General features: G+C 40.4%; 1 protein-coding gene across 1 annotated transcript in view; it reads right to left on the bottom strand.

The window, feature by feature from the left end:
- The window catches only part of DNAJC1 (DnaJ heat shock protein family (Hsp40) member C1), a 142,454-nt gene that overhangs the window by 78,234 nt on the left and 45,038 nt on the right, over nucleotides 1-19,182 (bottom strand). Inside the window, exons 2-3 of the mRNA XM_029078351.2 lie at nucleotides 3,137-3,238; nucleotides 2,451-2,497 (exon numbers count right to left, since the gene is read on the bottom strand). Of these exons, the coding sequence (XP_028934184.1) occupies nucleotides 2,451-2,497; nucleotides 3,137-3,238 (149 nt within the window). The remainder of the gene's footprint in view (nucleotides 1-2,450; nucleotides 2,498-3,136; nucleotides 3,239-19,182) is intronic.

Here is a 19,182-nt window from a genome sequence, read left to right as displayed (position 1 = left end):
TTTATAATAAATTGGTCCCTTTGACTCAAACTTTGTTCAATATGATAAAATAGTGCTTATAAAATATAACAGAAATGTTTATAAATTAGCATTACAAAACTAATACTGGTGCACATATATAACTATTTCAAGTGCAATACCTCTATAACTGGACCATTTATTTTTAGAAGCTACTGAAAACAATTGTAAATAAGTATGTATCTGATCTAGAATGAGCTATCATTTCCCAAATCAGATGTCCCCAAATTTGCTGAGCAACCAGGGAAAAAAATCAATCCAGTAACAATGCACAACAGGGAAACCTTGATTTTCTCTTTCATATCTTCTGCTCAGTCTTAAAATGCCTCCAATAATAATAATAATAATGTTGGTATTTGTTAAGCGCTTACTATGTGCCGAGCACTGTTCTAAGCGCTGGGGTAGACATAGGGGAATCCGGTTGTCCCACGTGGGACTCACAGTCTTAATCCCCATTTACAGATGAGGGAACTGAGGCACAGAGAAGTTAAGTGACTTGCCCACAGTCACACAGCCGACAAGTGGCAGAGCTGAGATTCGAACTCAAGAGCCCTGACTGAAAAGCCCATGCTCTTTCCACTGAGCCACACTGCTTCTCCAATGTGTTGTTGGTTTTTGTCTCTTTTTTAAGACACAAGCCTGATAACATTTGTTTTAAAATGCAATTACACAGAAGAAAAATGAAATAAGAGTGTTAAGTTATTGCCCTCTTCTAAACTGGGCTTTTCTAAAAAAGTAAACAACAGTCTCACAACTCAAGAATTATGTAGTTAATATTTATGGCAACTGAATCACTGCAACAGTCATTAAAGATGCATTTTCAAAACTGAGGAGACAAACAAATTTCATTTTGAATGTGAACCTGAGTGGAAGCTGCCTTACCCCTTTTCTAAAGGAATTAGAAGCTGTAAGTAGAGTTCTATTGAGGTAGGCCTCTTTATGTATGCTTAAACACTCATGGGTCACCTGGCCTCAGGCACGTGGCTTTAGAGGAGTGATTCTCGGCTTGATTAGTTAAGACTTTTGCCTCAAGGAAAACCAGTTACCAATGAGTTAGTTGTGCCTCAAGGGGTATAAATACTACATCTGTTTGTGTAACTGTCAGTTCCATTTTTCAACCTAGACTTTAATGCAAGAGGCAAAGGAAACAAATCCTACAGGAGGGTAGGTGGGTATAAATCCACTGGTTCTACACTCATTTTCAAGGAGGCACTCCACAGGTCAACAATCCCCATTCCTCAAAAGCTATCAGCACTATTCTGATACACTGAGGAATAAAAATCATCACCACGCAAAAAGAAGGGACCAGGGATTACTGACAGTTGTTACAGAATTGCAATAAATAAGACAAATCCTGGTACCAAAATTGTGAGGGGGGAGGGATTTAAAAACCGCATTTAAGTAAAAGGACATGATCTCGGAAACCTTGCTAAAAGCTCATGGAGGGGGCCACCAACAAGAAAATACGCACTGAATGGCCAACATTCCATTCCCTTCAACCCACTTCTAGGATTCTTTCACCATCGTGGATTAGCTCAAAGCAAAGGGCTCTCCCTGGATCCATGCCAATACCTCCGCACTGCAAAGGACTTTAAAAGAAGACCGCTGCTCAGCCAACTTGTGCACTGAGGTATTCTTACAGCACCCAAACTCCCATTTCTGTGAGAGGTTAAGATGAGAACTAACAACTGGAGCTGACGTGTGCTGGAGTAGACATGACTTTAGAAGGCAAAACACAGAAGATTTTGTTGTTGTTCCTTTAAATTTCAAGTAGGCTAAACGGCCCATTGAAGACTGAGGTCTATAAATTGGCTTTACTGACAAAACTGAAATGCCCAGCATCTTAAAAACCTTTAAATTATAATTTTAAAAACATTATAGGTAGCATTATTACAACCAGTAGCCTAAATTGTGGGGCATTGGACTAGGCAGTGTCTGAAAAACAGCTGGGAATTTCTAAGTGAATAAGTTCACTGTGGGTAAGGAATGCATCTACCCACTCTGGTATACTGTACTCTCCCAGGTGCTTAGTACAGTGCTCGCACAGAGGATGCACTCTCAATGAATGCGACAGATTGATACTCAAGAGAATCAATGGAAAGTTGTATGGAGTTGATGTGGAATTTATATTCCTCAAGGCATAGCAGTATATGCCTAAAACCTACTTCAGTCGAGCTCTGACTTGCCAACTTGATGAATAATTATCCTTAGGCTTTTATGCTTATGGAACTACTTAAAATGAATGAATTCCATCAACAATTATTTTTATGCCAGATGTCACTTTTTCAACTTAAATTTTTCAAATACTTTAAAATTCAGAAAAAAAAATTGGTTGATAGCCAATTAAATACACAATGTGTATGATTTAAGTTTGTGTGCATTTACAGCCTGAAAAGGTTTATTTTAATTCATAAGTAGCAATGAAAACTTACCGTTGCCTTCTTTCCTCATCCTTCAGAACTTCATAGATAGCCACCAACTACAACAAAATTACTTTCCGTTATCAAAGCTCTATTGTATTTATTTATAAATTCAAAGGAACCAAGTGGTCTATAAAATGCTCCTCATTGGTCTGTATCTCCAATGAATTTGTAAGCTTGTTTATAGATTATATTTTATTTCATCTCTGGTGCCTAGTGTCAGAAAAGATTCAGTGTTGAAACATTAATTAATGCCTATTTCAAATTCCCTCTAATGAAGGTCTAATTTTTAAAAATAGCATTAATTTCCACAACATAATTTCTAAGGGGAAAATATTCACTCCTCCAAACAAGACCTTTAGGCAAAGATATAGAAGATTTGAAATTTAACAAATGAGGCATGTGATATTGAAAAACAAACAAAAAAACAACTCAGTCCTGGAAGTTGGGTAAAATTATGATTTACTTAGGCAATTAAATTATTTTAAAGTATATTTTACACTAAATTCAACTTATTTGTAAGCATTAGTCATTCCAGGTTACCTACTTTTAAAAGTTAACTATTTTTTATTTACTGTCATACTTAAAAAATTTGTAACATAGGTAATAGAAGAACCCTTACGTATTACAATTACAAGTATTTACTTACTGATTCATTTCAATAAATTATGGAGTGGTCAACTGTCCATGCCACTTACTTGTCTAAACTGAGTTTCTGCATTTTCATCTTTATTCTTGTCTGGATGTAAAGTAAGCGACAGCTTACGATATGCTTTCCTGATATCTGCAGATGAAGCATCCTGCAAAAATCGAAAAGAAAAAAAAACACACACAAAGCAAACTTTGTCAGAAACTGAAATTCCCAGAACCTTGTTAAGATCTGAGAAGACAGCCAACCAAGTGCAGGACCTGAGGCAATGTAATTTGAGCAATCAGTCTAACAACCAGGCTATGCAACTTCCCTGACCCACATGACTGAACAATCATTCAATCTAATTCGGCTCTCATCTTAACTTCTTTATTACCATACAGTCATTACAAGAAGACAGTATTTGCCAAAACTTTTCAAACACTTGCCTTCTTAAAATTAACCAATAAATCAGTTTTAGTAATTAAGAGATCAAAAAGACAAATTAAAAATTAATACATCTCTGTGCCTTCAAAGAAGGTCGTTATTCATCTCAGATTAGGGCCAATTTCTGAAACCCAGACCTTGCTAATAGCTATCTATTAATGTTATGTCCATCTAATTTCACCATCTAGTAACAACTCTGAAATCCCAATTTAATCATGCCCCCCAAAGTAGATGTCTGTTAAATAAGTTCAGTTTGTATTCAATTTAAAATAATCACAGAAGAAATAGTTACAAAATATATCTGAAGATCAGACATACTAATAATTCTACTGAGGGCTTCAATATTATCACAGTTTCGGGAAGGCAGTTTACAAAGGCAAATTAACTGATTTGTTGTACATATTCCAAAATCATAAAACTAAATCAATTATACCTAATGACTGCTTACTGTGTGCAAAGCACTGTACTAAGCGCTTGGGAGAATACATGTAACAAAGTTAGTATACACATTCCTTGCTCACAACAAGCTTACAGTCTAGAGGGGGAGACATGCATTAAAATAAACAATATCTATTAAATTATTTCATATAAATATATGTAAGTACTATGGGGCTAAGGAACTGGGAGAAGAGGAAACTGGGAGAAGGGGAAATGCAGGCGTAGTCAGGGAAGGCCTCTTGGAGGTGTGCTTTTAATAAGGCTTTGAAGGTGGGGCAAGTGATATAAAGATGGGGGGAGTTCCATGTCAGAGGCAGGATGTAGGCAAGGGATAGGCAGCGAGTAGATTGGCATAGGAGGAGTGAAGTGTGCACGTATGAAAGGAGGGGGCAAGGTGACTGAGTGCTTTAAAGCCCATGGTAAGAAGCTTCTATTTGATGCAGAGGTGGCTGAGCAACCAATGGAGGTTCTTGTGAAGTAGGGAAACATGAATTAAATGATTTTGTAGAAAAATGATCCGGGCAGCAGAGTGAAGTAAGGACTGAAATAAGGAGAAACAGAAGGCAGGGAAGTCAGTAAGGAGACTAATGCAGTAATCAAGAGATAGGATAAGTACTTGGATTAACGTGGCAGTTTGGATGGAGAGGAAAGGATGGATTTCAGCAACGTTATGAAGGTTATTAATAATACTACTAGTAATAATACATATAATAATAATTGTGGTATTTGTTAAAGGTTTACTATGTGCCCAGCACTGTACTAAGGTAGATACAAGATAATCCTGAGGTAGATACAAGATAATGACATACCACATGGAGTTCACAGTTTAAGCAGGAGGAAGAACAAGTACTGAATTCCCATTTTGCAGAGGAGGGAACTGAGATACAGAGAAGTTAAGGTTGACCCAAAAGGAACCGGAAACAGACTGAATATGTGGGTTGAATGAATGAGATGAGTAGAGGATAATGCTGAGGTTACCGGCTTGTGAGAGAGTATGATGGTGATGCTGTCTACAGTGACAGAAAAGTCAGGGGGAAGACAGAGTTTAGTGGGAAGATAAATATTTCTGTTTTGGACATGTTAAATTTGGGGGAAAAGTGGGGAGGGGAGAAATCCAGGTAGAGAGAAGCTTGTTGTGGGGAGGGAACGTGTCTGTTTATTGCTGAAGTGTAGTCTCCCAAGTGCTTAGTACAGTGCTTTTTACACAGAAGGCAACAATAATACAACTGAATGAATGAATGTCCTGAAGTCAGGAGAAAATGCGAGACTGCCCGAGAAGGACAAAGATCAGAACTGGATATGTAGATTTGGGTATCATCCACAGAGAGATGGAAGTTGAAGCTCTTGGAGCAAATTGATTCTCCAAGAGAGTGAGTGTAGATGGAGAATAGAAGAGAACTAAGAGAGAGTTATTTATTCTGGAAGAGTGACTCCAAGAGAACTTCACAAAACAATACATACAGCTTTCCAGTGCACAGAGCTAAAAAGCAAAGAATAACAAATCTCGAAGAACACTTATTTTGGGGGAAGGAGTTCAATCCAAATATCCAAAAGGGCACTCACATCTTCTTCACCCAGCGGGTGGTAAGTGTACAAAATGTGTTTCGCAATGTGTTGTGTAGGCAGAAAGTATCACAGGTTCCTCGGGAATCTGGAAGTTCATGGGCAAGAAAAAGGTCTATAATGGGTAATTAGAGAGTGAATCAAGGACTGTAGAAGAAAAAAGCTTTGAGTCCAACCCTGAACATTTGGATGACTGGTTGTGGGTAGAGAACATGTCTACCAACTCTGTTGTATTGTACTCTCCCGAGCTCTCAGTACAGTGATCTGCACACAGTGAGCACTCAATAAACACCACTGACGATGACTCAAAGAAAGCAATCATCGACATGATTCCTCCAAACATCCTATGCCATTGTTGGAGGCAAAAACAGTAGGTTAAATGGACTAAGCCATTCTTTATGTTTTTAGCTTAATACCAAATCTGTTAGAGAAAATTACTTGAGGGCAGAGAACAGGTCTCTTTCTGTTGCACTTTTCTAAGCACTTTGTATAAGGCACCCAGAAGGAACTAAATAAAAGCCATTTTTACTATTAAAGCCGATTACTCTTCCAAACTATTCGCTCTGGGAAAATGTATAGTAGGCCAGGCCCTTCCATTTTAATTATTGCTGTACAGCTGAAACTGTAATTATTCTGTGCCTGCCTCTTTCACGGTACCCTCAAATAACCTCCAGCTACCACCTCATGGTGGATGACTCTTAAATCTATCTGCCTAGTCCTGACTTCTCAGCACTATGAGAGTAGCAAAGGGGTCTGTCTAGTAGGAAAGAGCACAAGGCTAGGAGTCGGAGACCTGGGTTCTACTCTCAGCTCAATCACTTGCCTGTGTGGGACCTTGGGCAAGTCATTTAACTTCTGTGTCCTTTTATTCATCTGTAAAATGGGGATTAAATATTTGTTCTCCCTCCCCTTTAGACTGTTAGCCCCATGGAGGACAGGGATTGTATCCAATCTGGTGGTACCTACCCTAGCGCACAGAACAGTGCTTGACGCATAGTAAGTCCTTAACAAATACTATCATTACTATTACTATTCCATAATCTCACATTTCCTCCTGTCTCCAACTCATCACTGCAGGAAATTCCCACCAGCACTTCATATTCAATATGGCCTCAAATGAAGTTGTCTTCCCTCCTAAATTCTCTCATTCACCTAACTTGTAACCTTGGCATTATATACGTGACTCTTTCTTTCGTGTCTCATATTCAATGTCTCCAAATCCTGTCAGACTGTCCTTCACAACATTTCGAGGACCCATCCCTTCCTCTGCAACCAAACATCTACCACATTGGCCCAGCCTCTTTAAAGCTTTCTCTACCTTCAGCCTCTTCTGTCTCTTCACTTGACTTCCCACCACTTTTTTGACATGTTGTCCTGCACATATCTCCCAGGTCCTCAAAAACCTCCAATAATGGTTTGTTAAAAAAACAACAACAAACTAGGGCTTGCAATGAACAAATAAGTGAGATTGGCATCATTAGCTCAGTCCTTCTTAGACTGTGAGCCCTTTGAGGGCCAGGGACCTAGTCCAATTTTCACCTGTGAATCTTTTCCCCAGTGCTTAGTACAGTGGTCTGCACAAAATTCTTAATAAATACCATTACTACCACTATTTCTTTATGCATCCAGCAGAAACTCCTGAGCATTGCCTCCCCGCTTCTACTCACCCACACTAGAAGTTTGTGTCTTCTAGTTGTTACACTCTACCAAACACTTAGTACACATCTCTGCCCACAGCAGGTGCTCAATAAATAGTTCTTATTTATTGCAATTTTTTTTCAGATCTTTAACCTTAGGAACAAAGACTCAAATTTAAAAAAAGGACCTTCTAAAGATTATTCAGTTATAGGGGTCTATGGCTCCAATAGAACTACTGAGCAAAATCAAGCAACAATATAGTTACGCTGTCAAATTTTCCACTGAAATCATTGTTTTCAATACAAATCATCCAATGATTATGGGTCTGGGGTATAACTCTTCAGAAAAGCCTGAACAAGGAGGGAACATTTTTGAGATACTGGAGGGAATAAAAATGTAGATGATATTTTTTCAGTATAATGTAAAATTTTAATTTGCAGATCAAGTTTTGATAATCTAGTACCTAAATGAAAAAGCACAGAAAATTTTACAGGTCATTATTCTGTCATGACCAATTGCTTCTGACATAATAATAATAAATCAATTTCAAATAGGCTCATACAAGCTGCTTATGCCTATATCTTTCCAAATTCTTTTAAACTATAGTATTTCAACTTGCTCTCTGAGTGTACAGATAAATGACTGGTGTAAAGCAGAAGTTAACACAAACAAAAATATATTAGGAAATTGAGTTCTGCCTAAGAACGGTTGAGCTAAAATCCTATTAACTTTGAGAAATCATATAAAAACATGAACTCTTTTCAATAAATTTTAGTTCTGGCCCTTGAAAGAGAACTCTGGCTGCTTTTTGTTAATTTTTTGGGGTTAACATTTTTTCTGTTATTGATAACAACTGTGTTATTTGTTAAATTTTTACTATGTGCTAAGCACTCTTCTAAGTACTGGGGTGGATACAAGCAAATCTGTTTGGACACAGTCCCTGTCCCACATTGGGCTCAGGTTTCATTCCCCATTTTACAGTTGAGTAACTGAGGCCCAGAGAAGTGAAGTGACTTGCCCAAGGTCACACATCATGCAAGTGTCAGGGCCAGGATTAGTACCCATGACCTTCTGACTCTGTCTAACCTCACTTTTTAGACTGAGTTCCCTGAAGGACAGAGATTTTCTCTAATTCCCACCTGGGTATTCTTTCCTGGCACTCATTACAGTTCTCTGAACACAGTAAATGCTTAATACTATTCCTACACTCTGAACAAGTTCTGCTGCCAAAATTTGTACTACGGAAAGATAAATTGACCACTTTGTCCTGTCCAGGAGAAGGCTTCAAATTCTATTTTGGATCAGGTCCCTTGCAAGCATCTCCCTGAGGGGCATGGGATTTTCTGGACTCTGCTGGGACCCTCCACAAATTCATGAAGTTGAACCTCTAGACAGTAAGCTCCCTCTAGGCTGTAAGCTCCTTATGGGCAGGGAACATGTCTACCAACTCTTGTTTTGTACTCTCCCAAGTGCTTAGTACATTGCTTTGCACACACTAAGCACCTGCTCCTCTAGTGCTAAGCTTCACACTGTGGCTCCATCTCGCCTGTCTCACCGCTGCTACATTCTGCCTCTGGCCTGAAATGCCCTCCCTCCTCAAATCCATCAGACAATTACTCTCCCCACCTTCAAAGCCTTATTGAAGGCACATCTCCTTCAAGAGGCCTTCCCAGACGAAGCCCCACTTTTCATCTCCCATTCCCTTCTGCATCGCCCCATCTTGCTTCCTTTGCTCTTCCCCACTCCCAGCCCCTCAGCTCTTATGTACATACCTGTAATTTTATTTGTATTAATATCTGTCTCTCCCCATCTAGACTGTAAACCCATTGTGGGCAGGGAATGTGACTATTGCTGTATTCTCCTAAACACTTAGTACAGTGCTCCGCACACAGTAAGCACTCAATAAATATGACTGACAGTGAAAGAATGAATGACCTATCTCTGCTTCCCCATGCAGCAGAGGAAAGTGCCATTTCTCCAATGTGGTGTGGGAGTTAGTCCAGTGAAGGGCTTGGAGGTTCCAACCACTGCTAAAGCATCAGTCAATTTAGGAGCTACCTAACTGGTTGCAGTGGACCCAGGTAGAGTCAGGAAAGCCTTAAGTCATGCAAAACTAAACCTAATGCTTCTAAGTCAGCAGAGTTAGGTTTAGATACCCCAAAGGCACTCCAAACTCTCTCCAGGGATACTCAGATCTTGACAAACTAACCTGGGATGGCTTATTTTTGTGGGCTGACTTTTGTTTTTTACATTCAGCTAGTTCTACTCTAACTTGTATTTTCTTTAGATGATTTGGACAGAATGAGATAAATAGTAAAATAATAATTGTGCTATTTAAGTGCTTAACTATGTTCCAGTACTACACACTGGAATAGATATAATCTAATCAGATAGGACGGGGTCCTGCTCCACATGGGACTTGCACTGTAAATAGGAAGGAGAATGGATACTTACCCCTATTTGACAGATTAAGAACCTGAGGCACCAAGAAGCTAAGTGACTTGCCCGAGACCACAGAGGAAGCAAAATAGCAGAGCCTGTAATTAGAACCCAGCTCCTCTGACACCCAGTCCTGTGTCAACTCGATTGTCATCGATTGGTGAATGTGATCACTTTGTTTCACCTCTGAGGCACAGATTGCATCTACTGACTCTACTGTACTCTCTCAAATGCTTAGTACAGTGCTATGCAATGAGTAAATGCATTCAATAAATACTACTGATTGACCTACCTAGGCCCTAACTCATTGATTCTCACTGTATCAAATATTACTGTAACACACTCTTCCCATAACTTGAGGTTCTTCAAGAGCACAGTACAGAAGAACTCTTGTATTTAAATCTCATTTCAGGTTATGGAGTTAGGATTGATCTGTGAAAAGAATGTTACTGAGTGGGAGTTCTGAAGCTGTTTTCCCCTCAGATAATAGAACTACTGTGCTTTTTTTGTTATTGCTGACTAGAGGATATATTGTTAGCTCAAGTCCGAAACCAAGCAAGGAAAGATAAAATTGTTTTCAAATGTTTACAGTCTTTGTCCCAGGTACTGCTTCAAGTTCTCTTTCACATGTTTTATCTCTACTACTGTCAGCCAAGCTATTCACCAAATCAATGGGAGAGCTTAGTTTGAATTCAAGAATGATTGAGACCTGCAAAATTTCATCTTGGAAAATTTGCATCGACCCCACCCATGTACTTATTATAATTCTTTGTCCCTACTGGAAAAACCCAGCCCTCTTCCTATTTCATTAACCTAAGAGAATGCAAACACAGGTTTCCATGAAAATCATACAAAAAAGGTGAATAGAAAATAAAGGCTTGAGCATATTAAATCTATTTCTTACCTGTGGCTTATTTTTTTTTTTTAGGCCTACTGCCTGATTTCCTTTAGAGCCTTCCTTTCTTTTAAGTACTGAATATGTGCATATTTTCACAGTTAGTTTAATTTACCAGTAGCTAATCACAGCAATCTCAAATCTGGGATCTCTCACGATGCCTGAGAAGATGGGATAGCTAACATCATATTTATGCCAGTCTTCTAAAAGGCTTGAAAGTGCTTCACATAAAGTGAGAAAAATAATGCAAATTTTGTTTGTTTGTAAATTATCAAACCTCTAATGGGTTACACTCGCCATAGACATCATAGCAGCACAAACAATGTAAGCAGATACTGTACTGCAAATGAGTTGCAGTTTAAGCATAACTTTCAATCAACAACATCTTGGGATAGCAATCCTGAATGTCTTTGTTTCCTCCATTTAATTAGAAGCTTCTTGAGGCCAGATAACAGGTCGCTTGTTACTCTCTCCCAAGAACTTAGTACAGTGAATAGCAATGGAGCCAATCAATCACATTTACTGAGTGTGTGCTCTGTCCTGAATGCTTGGGAGAGGATAGAGAGAATAGCCATGATCCCTTTCCTCAAGTAGTTAACAGCCTAGCAGAAGACAGACACTAAAATTAATTACAAGTAGGGGAAGCAGCAAGCTGGTAGATACATTTAGGAACACATCTACCAATTCTGTTATACTGTACTCTCCCAAGAGCTCAGTACAGTGCCCTGCACTCAGTCGGCGCTCAATAAATCCCACTAATTCATTGACAGTCTCTGGAGCATAGGACATTGTAATCTTAAACCTGAATTTTGAGGCATATAGGATAGACTACCCATCAAACCTACGCTTGTCGTGGGCAGGGAATGTGTTTACTGCTATACTGTACTTTCCCAAGCGCTTAGTACAGTGCTCTGCACACAGTAAGCACTCAATAAATACAAGTGACTGACAAAGATCTTATCTGCTGGGCTGTGACTGGATCTGAAGTCATATTGTGATTCAGGTAAGCACAGTTGATTACATTCTTCAGTAGTGACTACATTCTGGTCAGCAATGGAAGGAAGCAAGATGCCCCAACAATTCCTACAGTCAGCTCTTCCTTCTTTCTTCTTGAAGATGGTGATTATCGCGGCGTCTTTGAAGTCTTGTGGCATTTCCTCAGTGATCCATATGTTGAGGAAGAGCTCATGCACAGTCTGAGGATTAGGAGCTTTAAGAGAACCAAAAGATTCTGCCTGGAGCAAAACACACTCAGCTCAAAATCCTCTCCTTAAAAGATGGTCTCATGAAAACTAAAGGCAAAGGGAGACAGTATATTTCATTTTCTTTAGTAACCTCAACCTGATTTGCATGAAGGTCAGTAACTGATTTTCATTAGGGACATGGTCTGAATTTTGGTGGATCCTGAGCAGGAAGGACAGCGGTGGGGTTGACCTGGCCCAGTTCGATTTATTCTATGCAGCCATACTGGAAGATGAAAGAAGAGAAGCTTGGATGCAAGTGTTAGAAATATGTTTCTGCACTTCTGAAAAATCCTTCGAACTAAGACCCCTAGCATCATCTGAAGTACAAAAGGCAGCTTTTCCATAACTGCTCCATGCAACACCAAAGAGACACACACACCCAAGAAGACATGCAAATTATTATTTTTTTATGGTATTTGTTAAGCACTTACTTATGTGGCAGGCACTGAACTAAGCACTGGGGTGGATACAAGCTAACTGGGTTGGACTCAGACCATGTCCTACATGGGGCTCACAATCTTAATCCCCATTTTACAAATGAGGTCACTGAGGCACAGAGAAGCAAATTGGCTCTCCCAAGGTCACAAAGCAGACAAGTACGTGAGCCGGGTTTAGAACCCAGGCCCTTCTGACTTCCAGGCCCCTGTTCTATCACACTGCTTCTGCTGTCAACCAGTTCACCAAGTCATCCAAGCATTACAGGTTGACGAATTAAAAAAACCAACCCCCCCACCAAATCCCATGTGATGTATCAGCCAGCCCCAAGAAAGTGATACACAATCACAAATAACAGCAACATTGTTAAATCTTGTCGCATTACTTTGTTACCTAGTCAGCACACAGACTGCTGATGCAATAACAGACACAGAAGTAGTAAATTGAATCGAGAAGGCAAATATATCCTTCAAAAGATGGTCAGAGAGTAGTGGCAATGTGGTATCAAGCTTCAGAACAAACAAGCGGTCTACAGAGTTGTAGTGCTGGTCAACCTTCTGTGCAGCTGGGAGTTGTGGATCCTACCCAGGTGCCACACCTGGCTCTGGTGGGTTCCATTGTTATGATTTACAGGCCACGGCCAATATCATATGGCAAGGCAAGGATCACAAACAGTGAAATTCTGGAACGTAGCCAGTCTCCTTCTAGCTTTGAAGCTCTGCTCATCTCAACAGGACCATGCTGGGTGGGACACATGAGGGGAATGAATGGCAACAGACTACCAAAACCACCGCTGAATGAGGAGCTAAGATTGGGAAACTGAAAGCAAGGCGAGCAGGGGAGGCATTCTAAGCACACAACTGTATGAAGCCTAAGACAATGCTGCCTCCCAGCTGAAAACTGGGAGTCAACTGTCAAAAACTGACCAGATGGCATACTGCTCCCAGAAGAGGAGTGGCTCTTTTTGAGCAAAAACTTCCTAAGGAGCAAGTCATGGGTACAAAAGCAAAAACAGCCAGGCACTGCAAACATGACAACCAAATAAGGGCCAGCCTTCTTGTGTGTACAAAGTTGCTAGTACTGTGGGCCCCACATTGGCTTTTTCTCTCTCACTCGCTCACATACCCACAAATTCCACCATTGGAGGTAACTTCAAATACGAAAGACAACTATAGGCACATACACACCCTGTAGGCAACTGGGAACCAATATAAATTCCTTCAGTATACTCGGTTCTTTTCTATCACATGTTTCCGCTACGCACTTTGGATAGAATGCTTTTAAGGCATTTGGGAAACATTCTTCCAACAACCAGCCATCTAACTGAATAAAACCCAGTGCTGGAAGAAACAAAAATGGGCATACGTGATGTTGGCCAAGCCATGTGTACTACAATGTAAATCTCCCTGAATGTGGAGTCGGCAAGATGGTTACCACTGCAGTATAGGAGAAAACAATAAAACTAATAATAAGAATAATAATGTTGGTATTTGTTAAGCGCTTACTATGTGCAAAGCACTGTTCTAAGTGCTGGGGGATACAAGGTGATCAGGTTGTCCCACGTGGGGCTCACAGTTTTAATCCCCATTTTACAGATGAGGTAACTGAGGCGCAGAGAAGTTAAGTGACTTGCCCAAAGTCACAGAGCTGGCAAGCGGCGGAGCTGGGATTCAAACCCATGACCTCTGACTCCCAAGCCCGGGCTCTTTCCACTGAGACACGCTGTTTCTCTGCCCAGACTAGCCCAAACTAGCCCAGAGCCGGGACAGAACTTCTCAATTTTATGCATCTTGTCCCCTAGCCACCGCTCCCCCCTTGCCGACCCTAGGGTAAATGCTACCCCGATCCTCCCCTTCCCTCCCCATCCCTTACTCAGCATGTGACTTCTCTAGGTGTTATGGAAGGCAGGATGGGAGATGAGATCTGCCACAGGAGAGGAAGCCCCCTAGAGCTTGGTGAAAGCACCCAAGAAGTCAATCCCAGGGCCAGACTTGTGCTAAGCCTTCTGACTCTTGTCGGCTTCATCTGTAACCTTGGAAACCCCCCGAGCCGCTTCATAATGGTAGCGGTGCACCAGCCCTCCAAATCTGACTTCCAAGTCCACCTACGACATTAGGATAACAGAGATGAGTTAGCAAGTTTTTTTCTTTTATTCTTAATAAAGGAATTTCACAAGGTAGATTTTTTTTTATGGAATTTGTTCAGCCCTTACTTTGGCCCAGACATTGTACTAAATGATGGAGTAGATACAAGCTTATCAGGTTGGACCGAGTCCCTGCCCCACAAGGGGTTCACTTTACAAATAAGGTAACTGAGGCACAGAGAAGTGAAGTGACTTACCCAAGGTCACACAGAAGACAACCGGCAGAACCAGGATTAGAACACAGGTTCTTCCGACTTCCAGGCTTGTGCTCCATCCAGTAGGCCACACTTCTCTTTTCGTTTTTTACTGGCCTCACCGAACAGAAGCCACTTACTTAAGCCCATCTAGTGACACCATTTTGTGCACCAAGGCAGCAATTTCATATTACTCCATCAGCCTGAAAGAATCAATAATCTAACTTCCCAAAGCGCCTAACTTACTCCCAGGGAGTAGTTTACATGCTGCAAGAACAGGACTTGTTGTTTGGGAATGCCTTGTTCTGGTTCTTTAATTTTCTTAATACATTATACTTTTCCTATCCAGATCATTCACATTTGCAGGTCATAAAAAGGTCTTTGCAGGGCTTGGGCATTATTACTTTACACAGACATTAAGATCATGACTGACTGGACCTTTCAGAAAGAAAAAGAATGCACAAAAGAGAAAGAAACGTTTTGAATTTGATATCTCAGGGACAAAATAGGGCACACTTTAAGTCAGGACTCAGGTTTTAAAAGTTAGCAGAGACTCCATTCTCAGCATCTCGCTTAGTTAGGAGATGCAGCGTGGCCTAGTGGATAGAGCCAGATCTGGAAGTCAGAAGGACCTAGACTCTAATCCTGGCTCCTCTACTTGTCTGCAGTGTGACCTTAGGCAAGTCACTTAACTTCTCTGTGCCTCAGTTCCCTCACCTGTAAAATGGGGATTAAGACTGAACCCCACATGTAGGATGTGGACTGTGTCCAACCTTATTAGCTTGAATCTACTCCAGTGCTTAGAATAGTGGCTGGCATATAGTAAGTGCATAATAAATACCATAACAGGAAAAAAAAAGAAAGAGCTCACAGCTGTGGCTCACGTTCAGCAAATACGAATGAACAAAGGAACACTAGATGGGTCTCTCCTGTAGAACTATCTAAGTAAAACCAAAACTTTGCTCATTTATCTGTGTCTAGTTGCTAATCTTCTAATGCAGGGGGTACTGGAGTGTGAGGGTCTGGGGGGGTTGTCAGTTATTTGTCCTGGCATTCCTTCCCAGTGCCTAAATCAGGGCCCTGCACACTGTAAGCAACATAACAAATGACAGAGGAAATGAGCAAGATGACCTAAAAAGTTCTTTCTGCAAGCATTTAGAAAAAAATACTTTAGTGAAGTCAACAGTTTTAATTTAGAGAACAACATTAATGCTACCATACTTTAGGGATTCACTGAAGACTCAAACACGGGGCAAAACTACATTTCCTTTTGCTGCTTCACCTTTCTCTCCAATGAATGTTTTAAGGAGTGATGAATTGCCTTCTTAGAAGAGGAATGGTGTTAGGCATTTTGGAAATAGGAAAAAATGATAAGCAGACCAACAGAACTGTCCTATTAACTTTGAAAGAAACACACATGGAGAAAAGACAGGGAAGAGAGAGGTCAAGAAATTTCTCAGTCCATACTGCCTACCACCTGCCCATGGCATCTGAGTAGCATTAACCTCAGCATCTGTCCCAAAATAGTAGTCCTGCTAAGTCTTGAAGTCGGAAAGCTTAGGAAAGCTGTTTTTCTTATTAAGTCTTACCAGAGAAGTTAGCCAAAACTGCAAATTGGTTGGGCACTCCAAATTGGTAATGCCTTTAATTAGAAGCCACAAAGAACCATTTTTTACTTACCCAAGCTTTCTAGTTCAACAAATTGATTCCACTTAGTACCACAGCCACGTGAAGGCAAAGTCCAAACTCGTGACCTCAGTTGATGAATCTTGCTTTTAAGAAAACCCCAGAAAATGAATTAAGTAAATGTATGAGTCATAAAATATGAGGGAAATTTTAAAAAGTATTTTGGTGTATTTAAATGAAATGAATGGCTAGAAATTTGAGATTGAAAGATCCTTCAAAACCATTTTCAAATGAAAGAATGCTCCCCTGTATGTCCCTCCCTGACCATTGCAGGGTTTCTCATGTAATCAGAGCGCTGTGGTGAGCTGAGGGAAACTATCTCTGCCTGCAAGAACAAAAAGTCCTGCGAGATGCACAACTTGCCTTTTAATCTCTTTTCTATGTATTTGACACAAATACATTCTTATAAATAGAGGAAAATAACCATTTCGCAGATCTGATTAAACCAGAGACCCGACAAGATTCGTCCCGCTACCACTCCAGGTCCCCAGCTGTAATCATACATTTCTAGTCATTACTAACCGCACCCAGGTAAGGTCACTATGCAAAGGGTTCTGCCTCAGCATAAGGAGCAAGAGGCCAAACACTTCATGTTACACATGTGCAAGCCAGACTTCAAATATAATTTGGTGGTCAAAGGTTGTGTCTGCATAAGCCACGTGATGAATGGCACAGAATATGAACAGAATGTCAAGTGCAATCCATAAACACTGAAAATGTGGACCCAGACATACACGCATATTTAGTTGTATTAATACAGGTTGAAGCTCAAATAGTCCTGAGTAAACTTCAGCATTTCCTGTGAGCAAACGGAAACCTCACAGAGAGGTGAAATTTGCAGTCGTAAGTCAATTGTGCAGTGAATTTGGCTAGTCCCCAAACTAAAAGGTGGATCAGTTCTAATGAAATTCAGTTTCTCTGGCTTTTTCTCACAAAACTTGGGAGTCTTTTTGACTCAGAGCTTCCAGTTAACAAAAATGTCACAGTTTAGGAAAATTACCTATAAATTCAGTTGGATTTTCCAATCATTTGCATTATGAAACACAAAGTGTAAAAGCCAAAGTAAGCCCTTCATGTTAAAACGGTGTCAATCATATTTATTCATTCATTCAGTCATATTTACTGAGTGCTTACTGTGTGATGAGCACTGTATTAAGCACCTGAGTGAGTACAATACCACAGAGTTGGTAGGCACATTCCCTGCCCACAACGAGCTTAAGGTCTAGAGGGGGAGACAGAAATTAACATAAATAAATTACATATATACTTAACTATGGTGGGGTTGAGGAAGGGGTGAATAAAGAGCACAAATTCAAGGGAAAAAAAAATATTTCAGACAATTCTCCTAAAATCCTCCCACACGCACTTCTTGTTCCGTAAAAACCATAATCGTAACTCTTCCTCACGTGCCCCTTTCCCCATCCACTTGTGGCCCCTTTCTAACTCCACAAACATTAAATGATTTGATAAAAGAAGTAGTATGGTCCTTGTAGGAGGTTTCAAATTCTTTTCCTTTCCATAGGATCTGTGTAAGAGGTCAGACAACCTATTGGATGGTTTGGGGGGGAGGGGGGCTGAGGGGAGAGGCTTTTCCTTATTTGGAAGAGGCCTGGGAGAGAAACAGCAATGACAGGACTCCCCAGGGGGTAGTTAGGATTTACAATTCAGGTCAAAGGGGCCTGCATCCCTGCTTCTAGACACAGGAAACAAAGCGAGCTGGGAACTAGGAAGTTCTGGATTATATACCTACATGATTTCATCAGAGATTTTACGGTGGGGTAGGGGTGGGGGAGGAAGGGGAGATGCGAGGCTAACTACCTCCAGCATAGAACAAACCCTTCCCTCAGACAGAAGGTTGGCTGGTCAAAGACGCTGACCTCCAACAAAACTACAAAAACAGATCGAGGGCACCATTTTTGCTGCAAAAACTTACTCTAATCAAACAAACCTAGGGTATAATGCATTTATGCCATAGTTGATCTGCAGCTGAAACACCAAGTTAATTGACAGTTCGATTCTAAGCAACATATGAACAAGTTGACATACAGGTTAGAGTCAACATATTATATCACTGGAGAAAAGCCTATTTTGCCAGCTGAATAACTGATTATATGTTACCTGGAGTTTAAGCAGTTTTTGATGGGCTTGAACTATTAAATAACTGGCACTGATTTCCTGAGCTACTTTTTTTTGTTTTTTGTATTGGAATTGTACTAGTCAGGGGATACTCTCCAGCTGTTCCTTGTGTTCTTTGGAACTGAAGATAATGATACCCACCAGGTTACCTTTTAGGGAAGCAAAACAAACAAAGGAAACCATTAATAAATGTTTAGAAATAGTAGAAAGAACCCCTAAAAATGCAAGGGAGCCTAGCTGCAAAAACAAACATCCATTTTACAGCTTAGCAAAATTGACACAGAAAGAGGAATAATCAAAGAATCATGGAGGTGGGGAACTGGATGAAAAAATAAAAACTATTCAGTAAAATCCCACTAATACAACTTCTACTAAAAATCTTTTTTGCAAAGGAACAGAAAATTACGTACAAATGCATAGAAAATAAATGAGCTCATCGTACGAAAAGTCTTTAGAGGATTTTATTGTGAAAGCAATTACATGATTGGATGAAGTTGAAGAGTGACACAACAGGGGCTGCCAATCAGAGATTCTTGAGGACCCACTCCCCAGATGCAACCTTGTCCTTGAAAGCTTGCCTTCTGAAACTCAGCTTCACTAGTCTCACTCCCTAACAATTCAGTATTATAAGTAAACAAGCTGCATTGCAGGCAGGAGTAGTTTTCACTAATACTCGGGGAGGCGAGCAGAGAGGTTTCCAAAACTCTGCTTGGGCAGGGCTACAAAAGGATTCTTATGTTTTTCCAATTCTTTTTGTGGGCTCAGAGTATTAAGCAGACTCTATATGAAGACCCCAAATTTGGGGCCTTTTCTTTCCTAATAGAGACAGTTGTCTTTGAAGATATGAAGATGGCAGCA

This window comes from Ornithorhynchus anatinus, chromosome 13 (genome assembly GCF_004115215.2).
Source record: "Ornithorhynchus anatinus isolate Pmale09 chromosome 13, mOrnAna1.pri.v4, whole genome shotgun sequence".
NCBI lineage: Eukaryota > Metazoa > Chordata > Mammalia > Monotremata > Ornithorhynchidae > Ornithorhynchus > Ornithorhynchus anatinus.
Note: the sequence above shows the minus strand (reverse complement) of the source record. Positions and strands in the feature narration are given on the sequence as shown.